The 12,886-nt window shown below is 38.5% G+C and overlaps 1 protein-coding gene across 1 annotated transcript in view; it reads left to right on the top strand.

Annotated features, from left to right (window-relative positions):
- ZFAND3 (zinc finger AN1-type containing 3) overlaps positions 1-12,886 on the top strand; it is a 333,159-nt gene that overhangs the window by 242,557 nt on the left and 77,716 nt on the right. Inside the window, exon 4 of the mRNA XM_020999444.2 lies at positions 1,113-1,178. Within this exon, the coding sequence (XP_020855103.1) occupies positions 1,113-1,178 (66 nt within the window). The remainder of the gene's footprint in view (positions 1-1,112; positions 1,179-12,886) is intronic.

Below are 12,886 nucleotides of genomic sequence, written 5' to 3'. Positions count from 1 at the left end.
TCTAGGTTGCCACCATCCTTCTAGACATCCAGGCTTTCAGCCTAGGTGTCATCCTCAGTTTCCCTCTCTCTCTCTCTCTCTCTCTCTCTCTCTCTCTCTCTCTCTCTCTCTCTCTCTCTCTCTCACACACACACACACACACACACACACACATACATCCAGTCTGTTGCTAAGTCTTGTTAATTTTACCTTTTTAACATTTCTCCTCTGACACTGCTGACACCCTCATCACCACATGCCTAGACTATTGAAGTAGACTGCTGGTTGATCTCTCTGCCTCAAGTCTCTACCCATTACAATTTAACCTCTACTCAGCTATCAAATTTATCTTCCTAAAGCACGAATTTTACCATGCACACCCCACCACCACCCTCAGTTGGTAAACTCCAATGACTCCTTGTTTATCCCCAGGATCAAATATAAAATCCTGTTTGGTGTTCAACGTCCTTCATAACCTGGCCCCTTCCTCCTTTCTAGTCTTCTTACAGGTTACACTCTCTCTCTGCTAGTATTCCCCCACATATTCTGTCATCCATTGATACTGGTCTCCTTGCTCATCTAAGTCACTCCATCATCAGACTCTGTATTTCCACTGGCTATTCTCCATGCCTGGAATTCTCTGCCTTCTCATCTCTACCTCCATGGCTTCTTTCAAGTCCCAGCTGAAATCATTCCTTCAATGAGAAGACTTTCTTGATTGCCTTAATATTAGTTCCTTCTGTTGCTTATCTTCAGTGTATTCTGTATATAGTTGATATTGTACAAAGCTGTTTGCATATTTTCTCTCTAATTAGGCTGTGAGCTCCTTGAGAGCAGGGACTATCTGGTTGATTTGTTTTGTAACTTTATAAGTAGGTACTTGATAAATGCCTATTGACCAACAATACTGAATGCTCACTAATGAATGTGATACAGTATGGAAATAGTTTGGGGCTATGTACTTAAGAGCCAAATGAAATTTGTGTTTTCATAGCTCCCTTAGCATGTTAAATGTATGGAAAATTGGGTCATACATATTCCCTAGTATGTTGCCATTGCATTTGCCCTGCTTCTGAACATACAGGCTCATAGAGACGGCTACTTGACTGATATCACTGCCTTTTTGTTTCTAGGTGGGCCATGCACAGATATAGCTCATGTCTCATTAATCACGCCAACCAAAAGATCCTGTGGCACAGGTATGTACACCGTTCCTTCATTTTGAAATTCTTTCCATTGCCTAGATACTGAATTGCATTTGGTGTACTTGCCAACATTTAGTCTTTCTTTTTTCTTTGATTTTTGAAATGACATGGAATTGGCAATAAAAAGATCACAGTGTTGTTCATGGGGCCATATTGACTTCCCTAATGATAATAGCTTACATTTATGAAACACTGTATAGCTCATAAAGTGCTTTCTTCATAACTCCATAAAGCAAATAATGCAAATAGTATCATCTCCATTTTAAATGAGGAAATTGAGGCCCTTGATTAGGTTAAGTGTCTTGCCTGAGATCAGACTGTTGTCCTGAAAGGCACCTTGGAGTTGTTGGCAGAATGCTGGATTTGGAATAAGGAGGACCCAAGTTTAAATCCTGCCTCTGACACTTAACCTGTGTGGACATGGAGTCAAAGGAGCAGAGAAGTCTTTCCACCATTCTATGTTCCAGGCAATTTCCTCTGACTATAAATTGCAGTGAATATTTTATCTGCGTTGGTAGATGAAGTTCCTTCCCAGGAACTGCCAATACCAGTATCATCACAAGTCCAGTAAAAAGGGGGGCTGCTTTTAGCATGAACCTCGCAAGGTGAAGATCTAATAATTTATGTAGAGTACTTGGCAAACCTTAAAGCATCATGTAAATATTAGCTTTTATTAAGCATCAGAGCTAATGTTTGAACCCCAAGTATGTTTGAACCCTCTCTGGTGGTTATTTTTTGATGGCCTCAGAACGGGAAGTAGGGTTTGACTTCTTGGATATGAATGCTTGCATATATTCATTTCCTGGCTTCCTCTCAGGTGACTTCTGTGTGAAGAATGTTGCACAGGCATGAAGCTTAGAGGAAACACTGCTCCTTGCCTGATACTTGCCATGTTGCTAATTTTTCTGAGTAGAGAAAAAGCCTCATGAAAATCCTTTATAGAAAGAATGGGTGCCGGAGAGTGAGTTCATTTAATAAGTATTTTGACCTGACTGTTGTAGTATGATAGGTCTTTTCATTCTCATACCATTTTGTGATTTCTTACTGTTTGCCCACTCTCAGGAACTTGGAAACATCCTTGTGCATTTGTGGCATTTTTATTAAACATGAAGTCATGAATCCTGTAGCTTTCCAAAGAGCAGAAACAATGCCTAATGCTCTCTTCCTCTATAGCTTAATTTATTTTAAACAGTGTTTCCCATTTCTAATAAGCATGCCTGCTATTTAAAATATCTCAGAGATTGTATTTGGAAGAGTCAAAATAATTATATTGTTCTTCCAAAGGTCACAGCCAAGGTATTTTTCATAGTTGTCAAAATCTTTTCTTTAAAACTCTGTCAGGAATTACAAGAGCCATGCTAACTTTAAAAAAAAAAGTCAACCACAGTTACATGAAAGTTTTTTTTGGGGGAGGGTTGAGGTTTGATTTAGAAACACCACTTTTTCTCCCCCAGAGTTTTAGAGCAGTCACCTGTCTTAATTTGGTTTCAGAACGCCCTCCACAATACTACTTATAAGGAATTTAGTAGTTTACTTTTAGACAAGGTCAGGTTAATTTCCCTCACAACTGCCCAGTTTTATGGAGTTATATATGAGAGCAGTGACAGTACTATTCTGTTCTAGTTCTAGGCTTTCTAGATTGGGACAGGGATGTGCAATGCCCAGGGAAAAGATAAATTGTGTCTTGGTCACAACAAATGGGAAAAGAAAGATATATCCACCCAACATTGCATAACAGCAGTATGGTATCAGAAACCATTTTTTCTGCTCCTTTGACTTCATGTTCTGTGAATAGAGAACCTATGGGTTAGGTGCCAACATCAACTGGTTATTCGCCATTCTATGATGAGAAAATTTTTAGCTTCAGTTCCCCTTTTCTCTATGAAGAGCTGCTGAGACAAAAATCTCTGTCCTCATATTTGATTCCCAAGTCATTCTAGCGCTATTGTTCCACAGTCCAGGTCCTCTTCTGCTCCATTTCATCATGCCTTCAGAAATTCCAATTTTGTTGTTACAAACTTCCCTTTATTCCTAGATCTTTTCACATTTTTATCATATTCTGACAGTAGAAATCCTGGCTCCTCTCCAGGGTGGTGTCTCTGGCCAACCTCTCTAAAACTAGCTCCTCTTTCAGTGCTTCCTGAAGTGGTGGGCCAGGAGGAGGAAGAGGTGTGTTCCTTGTGGCCATCCCTGCAATAGCTCCATTCTTCATTGCAGTCATCTGCTGACCTCCAGTTTTGTGGAGTAATTCTCAAAGAGTACTCTTGTCTGGTTCACACTTCATTGTTACCCTGTGCCCCAGGTGCCTGCTTGCAGAGATCAACACATGTGACAGTGCCCCCTTGAACCTCCTGGTCTCTTGCTTATCAACCTCCTAAACTCTTGTGAATTCCTTTTTTGTTCAACATCAGCTACACAGGAGCTTGGTCATAACCTGGTCTGATTGTCACCTGTCATGGTCTTGCTGGAACTTTAGCCTCCTATCTCTGATGAAAAACTTCTGTCTCATCTCTTTAGTCCTGTCTTTCATCTTCACTGTTAGCCTTCTTTTTCTCAAACTCTAACCCCAAGTTATCTGTATTGTCTTCCTTTATTGCTACTGAATCTTCCTGGGGAACTTCATAGAACTGTGCTAAGTAGGTTCACAAGTTTGTTATATGAATCTCCTCTGGATTTGTGCTGCATGGCAGTCGTTTTATTCTTCCCTTATGATTCTCCTACTACACTATCTACAGCAACTATTCCAAACTTGATTCTTCCTCTCATCAGGCAACCTATTCCTTCTTTCCCGACTCTTCCTCTCAACAAAGAACCTTGATTCCTACTTTACTGAGAAAATTGAGGTCATTAAACTTCCTATTTTCCTCCATACCATACCTCAAAACCTGAGACTAACCTTGTGTTCTCAATCCTGTCCCTTTCAGTTTCCTTTTGGAATCTGCTGCCTTGATTATTCTCCCTCTCTTTTATTTCAGATCTCACCTTATCTATAGGCTTCTTCCCTGCTGCCTGTAAACATACCCAAATTGCTCCTATTCTTTGGGGGAAAAAAAAGTCCACTTGCCTCAGCCATTCCATAAAACTATTGTCATAAAATCCCTTCTCCTTTCATAGCGAAACACTTAGAAAGTATTGTCTGTACTCATACCTCCATTTCTCTAACTCCCTATCAGTTTTCAACTCCTTGTGATCTGGCTTCCAACCTCATTGATTTACCGAAACTGCTCTCTCTAAGGTTTCCTGTAATCTCTTAACTGCAAAATCTAATAGCCCTTTCTCAGTCCTCATCTATCTTGACCTCAGCAATGTTGGCCACTTTCTCCTCAGGATACCCTCCCCCTCTGGGTTTTTATAACACAGCTCTTGCTGGTTGTCCTCCTACCTATATGAGCTTATTTATGTCGTACTTCTTTGCTGGGTCATTTTTCATCTATACCCCACCCCTATCCATGAGTGTCACCCTGCGCTGTCCTGGGCCCTCTTCTGGTTTAATGATCCCATCGGTTCACATAGGGTCAGTTCTCATGTCTATACAAATGAGTCCCAAGTCTACATATCTAGCATTAATTTCTCTCCTCAGCTCCTGCCTCCATATCACCATAGAATTTATTATCTTTCTCTGCTAAAACCTCCTTTCTTCCCAACATCACTGATTTTGGTGAGGGCATCACTTTCCTACCAAACATCCGGGTTTACAACCTGAGGTCTTCCTCAACTCTTTATTGTCTCTCGGACTCTGCCTCCCAACTACTGCATCCAGTCAACTACCAAAGTTTCTCAGCTCTACCTCCACAACATCTCTCACATCCAAACCATTTTCTTTTCACGTGGCCATCACCCTTTTTCATGTCTCACTATCGGAATAGTCTTCTAATTAGTGTTGTCATTAGGCGCTACCTTCTCCAATGCATTCTACATGCCAAATTGATATACCCAAAGCACAAATCTGACCATGTCACTCACCTGAAGAAACCTTAATGGCTCCCTTTTGCTTATAGGGTAAAATACCAGCCCATCTGTTTACGTTAAAGTATGGCTTCAGATTTACCTTTCTAGAATATTTCTACATATTCCCCCTCACATGCTTTATGTTACAGACAAACTGGTTTACTTGCCATTCCATACTTGATGTTCTTGCTTCCATGACTTTGTGGAAGGTGTCATCCAGACGTAGGACAGTCTTCTTCCTTACTTCCACTAAGCTCTGGTTCCTTTCAAGACTGATGTCAGGTGCCGTTTTGTACACAGAGCCTCTCTAATCTCTCTGCCCCCCAGGCTCTGTGCCTTTCCTTTACCTGGGATTGCTTTGTTTATATTTTATATGTATTTTATATTTGCTTACCTGATGAATGCATTGCTTGTCAGAAGGACAACACAAAGCTCTTTGGGGCAAAGGCTTTCATTTTTGTCTTTGTGCTCCCCAGAATCTAATATAGAAGAAGTGCTTGTTGAATTTGTATAGAGCTATATGTACAATAGTTGCTTATTTAATGGTGGGGAACCACACTGACCTTGTGTCTGCAGTTAAAGGGAAAAATGAGAGAAAATATCCACTTTCATTAATTTACTGAATAATTGTTTCCTCCACTATATTGCACTTGGCCTTTATAAATCTTTAAAAATTAAAGAGGAACAGGTTTGAATAGTGGCAGTTTTCCCCAGCCTTCATTTAGGTCAGGTTAGTTGTCCTGCTTGAAAATTCTTGCCTTGAATAGGAAACACAGTGGTGTTCAGGTCAGCTACGATGGACTTTCAAGGACGATTGCAATTTTTCCACTTGGAATTTTTAAAAAGTCATCAGTCTTGACCTTCATTTCTTTTCAAGAGTCTACCCTTAGCCAAGTTAGATAACTATAATACTAACACAGCAGCCCCAGTCTCAGATAATGGTTATGATCTGTGGAGACAGAACTCTTCCATTTAAGATGATGAATTTAATTATTTGCTTTGAAACCTGTAGGTTCTCCTCTCCTTTTGAGTCTTGTTACAGAAGTGGATAGTCTGAATCTTTGCAAAGACTCAACAATTCTAAGCATTTTCCTTAAAAGATTTTTTTTAAGTTACTGATAAAAACTTTCCCCAACGTTTTTTATGTATTGTCTCATTGGGTTCATTTGATGGTTTCTGACACCTGGCGAATTAATTTGCTTTCTACTTAATCTTCAGTTTTTCATATTATGGTGACATGCATTATAGGGGCTCAGTAGACTTTTGAATAAGTGTCATCTGTTAGTGAGCATTGAATGACACCCTTTTTGTTTTGAACAATCATGAGATTTTCTTCCTACCATGTCTTACTTAGCACCTCCCTTTCTCCCAAAGATAGTTGTAAACTATTTAAAATTTTTTTAAAAATTTTGATGCTATTGGTCTTTATATCATAGTTGTTTCAAACCTTTAACCTCTTGAACATTCCTTATGGTGACTGCGTCTAACCATGTATACAGCAGTAGTACCCTGCTTCTCTGCATTGTGTTGAACATAGTGAGAATACTTTCTTTATCTGTTCTCAGGGACCTGCACTGGTTTTTCAGTTCCTCAGAGTTCTACTTCCTTTCTGCAATCTTCTATTTTATGTTGTAGTCATTGTATGTATTCTCTTGGTTTTGCCTGTTTTGTTTTGTATCATTTCTGTGTTTCTATGAATTCCTCTTATTTGTCACATCTAATTTCAAAATAAATTCCATTACATTGTATACCATAGTATTTTGATCCATTCCCCAATTAACAGATATCTACTTTATGTCCATTTCTCTATTACCATAAAGAGTACTACCATAATTGTTTTGTTATATGTATGTATTGGACCTTTTTTTCTGTCTTTAACTCACTTGAGGAATGCCAAATGGTGGGATTTCTGGGGCCATCGTATGGAGAGACAGCAATAGACTAAAAGTACCAATATGGCATCTTTTGCTGAGAGGGTAGATACCTAGTAATTCAGCAGGTAAATTTCTCTTCTTTTAGTGCTCTGGGAATTAGGCCTTTGGATTGGACCAAACATTGTTATTTCTAGTAGCTAAAAAGGGCAGCTAGGGGGCACAATGCATAAATGCTGGTCCTAGAGTCAAGAAGATCCAAGTTCAAATTCTGCTTCAGACACTAGCTGTGTGACCCTAGGCAAGTCACTTAACCCTCTTTACCTCAGTTTCCTCATCTGTAAAATGAGCTGGGAAAAGGGAATGCCAAACTACTCCAGATGGGGTCACACAGAGTTGGACACAACCGATACCAGCAACAAAAAGTCTAGAGTTTCTTCTTTGATTAGTTAGCTTGTTTTATTAGTCTTCATTTTTAATCTCAGGTGACTGCTTTGGTCAGAAAGAGGGCATAATAGTGGTATCAATACTTGTAATACTTCCATTTTGTACTTGTCATTAGGATTCATGGGGGAGTTCATTTGAACAACAATTTTAGAACAAGTGTGAGGCGTAATAGATTACAAAAATCAGCTATAACCTCAGATTGCCAATGCAGATAGAATAACTTGCTTTTTTTAAACAATATTCAAAGCCCATAGGTATATGTATAGTCAGGAAGGAGTCAAAGTATTACCAAATCAGACTAGCTTTTTTTTTTTAAAGAATTTGAGAGTCAGAGAATATCACAACTTGAAATTACTGGAGAGAGATCACATTTCTTTCAAGGAGCTCACAATGTTTTGCACAAACTCTTTGTTAATTCTTAACAGATTTTTATTGACTCCAAATATTCTGTAAAGGAAGGAGAGCACTGACCTTGCCAAGGTTTCATTCTTTCGAATTCCTGTATTCCCAAGTTACACCCTAGTCAGGGTACTGTTATTTAAGGCAATCTATGTAGAATAGGAATCCCCTCATTTATTAGTTTGTTGTTGATGAGATCTAAATTTATTTAAATTATATTGAGGATATGAAGGTCAGAGAAAAAGTATCTTGTCTTAGATCTAGCTTGGATACATTCTCTCTAGCAATGCCCTTGAAAAATGGGACAGGGAATCTCATTCATTTCTATGGCTGACTGGACTAGTGTTTCCTGTGTTCTCCTATACAAATGGAGGCATTCATTGCATCCTGCAAAGCACAGTGCAGAGTAAATAGAATGAGTGACCTTTGGGGTGTACCTAGGAAAGAAATTGCTCCCTGGTCTATCACTCTTATTCCCTAATACAGAGCTTTGTTTTGCCATTATATTTTATAGTCCCTTTTGAAACACTGAAGACTTTATTTCAAAACAGAACTAAAATGATTGGGGGAAAAAGTTATGTTTGCAGACTTGACTTAGGCTTGGCAGAATTCAGTTCCACTATATATATTTTTCCTATTCGTTATTACATTCCTGTATATAGTGACTTTTGGCATATTTTAACTAAGCTTCTTGTTCTGTTGAGTATATAATACTTTATCTGATAGACTTAAAAATTATTTTGAGAATAATTGCTGCATAGATGTTTAAAAATGTGATCATAATTATCCAAGTTACAAATTAAATCGCCATCTGTAGTGCCATCAGAGAGCTGCAGTATTGCCTGAGGTTAAGGCAGCTGGGGTTAGATGCCAGGATAGTTTGTTGTTCTAGAAGCCATCTTCTGGTTCTTATGTGGAATTGGTCACCAGCCACTGTTTTCAGTATTCTTCATGTCTATTTAAGTGATACGTTTTTGTACCAGTTTTTGTGTTTTTCCTTTTGAGGTCGCCTGGTTTCCTTTTAATGTGACAGACACTGACAGAAACCAGGATGGTTCTGTATTGTTCATTGTTTACTAGCTTTTCTTCACACCACTCTTCAGCAGCTTGCTTGTGGGATCCTGTTGGGCTCACAAAGATGAGTGAAGAAATCCCCTTCACCTGGGAGTTGAGAAGATTGTCGTGCTTGCTAAATGCTTTCCAGATTAGTGTTCAGGAGCCAGTTACAGGGAGACATTGCATTGCTGTGCTGTTTGTTATCAAGGGGTTTATGTAGGATCTTTTACATTGAATCAGAAGCTAAAGGGTGTGGGTGTTAAATCAAATGTGTCCCTGTGAATTTTATAAATACCTACAGTCACCAGCCTTCTCTCTTGTAGAGTAAGTTTTCATGGTAACAATTCAGCTCTTCACAATCACTCCTAGAGAGGGAAGGTAGTGACTATGGACTAGTTAAGGAACTTGAAGGATTCTACGTTTTCCCCTGTTCTATTGAACTTTTGGTGTGAGTTCAGCTGTGTAAGATGCATGCATTTATATCCTCCCCTTTTCCCTCCTTCAAGTGGTTTTTCCCTCAGGTCTGCAGTATCAGCATTTGAGACAGAAAATTAGAAATTTGACCTACTTATGTAATATGCAAGTTCCCATCAGGAGAATATTAGGAAAGACATAAACCTTTCATTTTTATTAGCATTTAATGTAACCATTGAAGAAAGATCAAAACAGTAAATCTGTCAAGGCAAGAAAAAAAAAGTATTAAAAAAATGGTTCACATTCTGCATTTCTCAGCCTGGGTCCTAAAGGAGTTCTTCTGATTCTTTAGGTGTGGGTGTTTAGGTTTTTAATTTTAGTCAGTCTGATGGACAAGAATGCAGAGAACAATAGGGCTTGAATGTCTCTGTTCTAAAATATGCCCTGAAATAGTTTGACAGAAAAGAAGCGATTCTCACAGTAGATTGTAGTAATGTACTGTATGTGCCACATATAAACATTATAGACTTTGTGTAAGCAGTGAGTGACTAATTAGAAAGTCTGTCTGGTGGTAGCAACTTCATCTACTTCCTCTTAGTTTATTTTCTCAGGGTGTTTTTTTTTTGGGGGGGGTGTTGTTTTTTGGTGTTTTAATCAGTCTGCTGGCCTAAATTTCTGTTTTGTTGAAAGAATAGAATTGGTTGATTGAGTCACTATAAGAAGATGACTTGATAGTAATACTTAATATATAAAGTAAATGTGTTTAACAGTACTTCTTATAATGTTGATATTTCAAGAAAGGTCAAAGAGGGAAAACTTGGTATTTTTAATTGTACCAATGAATAAAAATGAGAGCCTCCTTGTTTTCTGCTTTTTATCTTCCTCTCAGTCTGGAGATCCATAAAATTAACAGACATTCATGTGTTCAATGTAAATTTACTTGTGTGAGCCAGATTGTCCTTCTTTTATGGAAAAGCTTAGTATTTAAGTGGATATACATCTAGAATATTGGTCTTGGGAAGATAATTTTTGGTATTTAGAAAGCTATAGGATAAAAGCAAAAAAAAAAGGTTTGTGGCTATGGAGGTGGAGGGAGGCTTTGGTATTAGGTTGCTGAAGGTGGTATACTTTGTGAAAATACAGTTTTCTTGGTTCTTTGATGCAACTACAACTGAAATCTGCTTTTATAGCCATTTATTTTATCATAGTAAGGAGGAAAAGTCATGCTCTGTCATTAATTAGATAGTCTGTTGCTCTTTTGAGGCAGTGCCTGAGCTAACACTGTTAAAAAGATCATCGAGGGAATTTAAAACCTTTTTTCTTTAGCACTTTTGAGTGGCTTTTTTGGTTTTTTGGGGGAGTTTTTTTGCATGTGGCTACTTTAGTTGTTTTTTCCTTTATCGTCTTCCTATTGGAGGGCAGAAGCACAACCTTCCCAAAGCTGCAGGAAGAGTGTGTGATAGAACAGCCACAACACTGCATTATAAATCATCCAAGCCTTGCAATGATACTGCCCATTAAAGAGACTTTTTTTCCTCCCCTACTCAGTTCTCGGCTGTACTAATAGAACAGCACATCAAGCAAGGCTGTAAATAAAAGTTATTACCTAATAGGTGGGTGCTGAAGTGGAACGGACGGGAGCTGAGGCATGGAGGCCTTATTACTGCTCATCAGCAATTATAAACAGGATAAAGTGTCTGGGACTTGCGCTGATGCAGCGAGGGCTAATAGAGGCTGGAGGACGACACTGTGCCATGATAGGATGATGTATGTTGATGGGTTTTTACTGCCTCATCTTGCAGCTTGTTTCTAAGATGAGTTGTGTTATCCATTTTCCTCACTCAGACATCTATCTGAGGAGACAGTTCCGTTGCCTTTCCTGCCAGCAGGTGGGCCAGTGTTTGTACCTCATATACCTGTATCCATTTCTAAGATACTGTTCTCTGGAGAGGCCTTCAAAAATATTTTATAATCGTGGCCAATTAAAAGCTAAACTTATTGTGATGTTATGCATCCAATACTTGGAAGCCTGCTATCGTGGTTCTAAATCATGGCTTCAGAAATTGTTGCCTAGGTGGAATGTGCAGAGCCAGCTCATGCTTTATAGATGATTCAAAGACATAGCCCTGCAAGAGGTGCCACAGTAATATACCAAACTTTATACTGATAAAAAAAAAAAAAAAGACAAGGTAAATACACAAAGATAGGCACTACTCCAACTATATAGATAAATGTAAGTGTTGGAGAAGAAGAATGGGAAAGGTGGATTGTTAGGCTCATTGGAAACAAATAATACATATGAAAATGGATTTTTTTTCCCCTTTTATAAAGACTTCGGGAAATGTTTGGAATTTTAGTCACTTTAGGTGTGTAGAAGGATTGATCCAGCCCATTTTGATGTATTAAAATGTAGAGAAAACTCAGTGCTAGGACTATGCCAATAGCAATTACCACTGAATTGAAAACTGCCAATGTACCTTGGAAAAGATTCCAGAAATCACATAAGTACTTGGTGAAAATTGAAATGCAATGCTGCTCATCTTTGGTCATTCACCTTTGCTAAATATTCCTCATTAAACTTTTGTAGTAGGTGACATCTGTAGGAAAGGCCCAGAGGAAATGTGCATCAGAAAAGAAGCTTTTAATAGTTTGATTTTAGAGAGATGAGTTTATGAATATTCTGAGTGTTCAAGTGTTGGTTACTTATACTTTTAAATGGATAAATTATTTTCAAGTGGTAACCTTCAGATGTGAAGAAAGCACAAGGGTATTCTTCATCTTTTTTTGTATGTTGCCAAGGAATGTGATTACCCTAAAGTTGCAAGCAGGTGTGAGAACCAGATATATGACCATTCCACACTTTGAAAGATAGAGTTAGGTGTTAGCATTACAAAAGATCTCATCTTTGGATTATTTTACATTTTAAATTGTCAATCATTATAAAATAAAATCTGACTCATTAGAGTAAGTGATGAGAGTAAGTGATGGCTCTTGAGGTTTCAAGCCTGAAAGACCCAGGAGAAAGGTGATACCATTGTTGGAAAGAAAGCAGACTTGAAAATGAATATTGTTTTAGGGGTGTTGCTCATTGCAGTCACTTCTGTTTTCACCTCTCTAATCCATCCCTTTCACTCTTGCCTTGTTAATTTTCCTGATATACCGCTTCAGCCAACTACCTTCTCAAAAACTTCCAAAGGCTCCTGGTTGCCTACTGAAGTAAGTTCAGATTCCTTAACCTGGTAGTCAAGGCCCTCCATACAACCTATTTGTAACGTTCCTTTACAGCCTTATCTCCCATTACTCTCCTTTATACAACCTGTACTGCAGACAAACTGGTCTACTTTCTGGACCTTCAGCATCTCCTGTGCTTTTGTCTAAGGTCACAACACAAGAAGGCATAATTAGCACTGAGACTTGGTAAGATGAAACCCATGACTAGAATATGGCTTTGTGTGGCTCAAACCTATTAAAAAGAAAACAAGTTAGGTAGAAGAAGGAATAGGAGGGAGGCTGAAATGTAGTAGTATTGTAGCATTTTGTATGTTAAGAAGGTATGTGAGGAAATGG

Source organism: Phascolarctos cinereus, unplaced genomic scaffold (genome assembly GCF_003287225.1).
Source record: "Phascolarctos cinereus isolate Bilbo 61053 unplaced genomic scaffold, phaCin_HiC Scaffold_5;HRSCAF=322, whole genome shotgun sequence".
NCBI classification, from domain to species: Eukaryota; Metazoa; Chordata; class Mammalia; order Diprotodontia; family Phascolarctidae; genus Phascolarctos; species Phascolarctos cinereus.
This window is presented reverse-complemented; position numbering and strand designations above follow the sequence as displayed.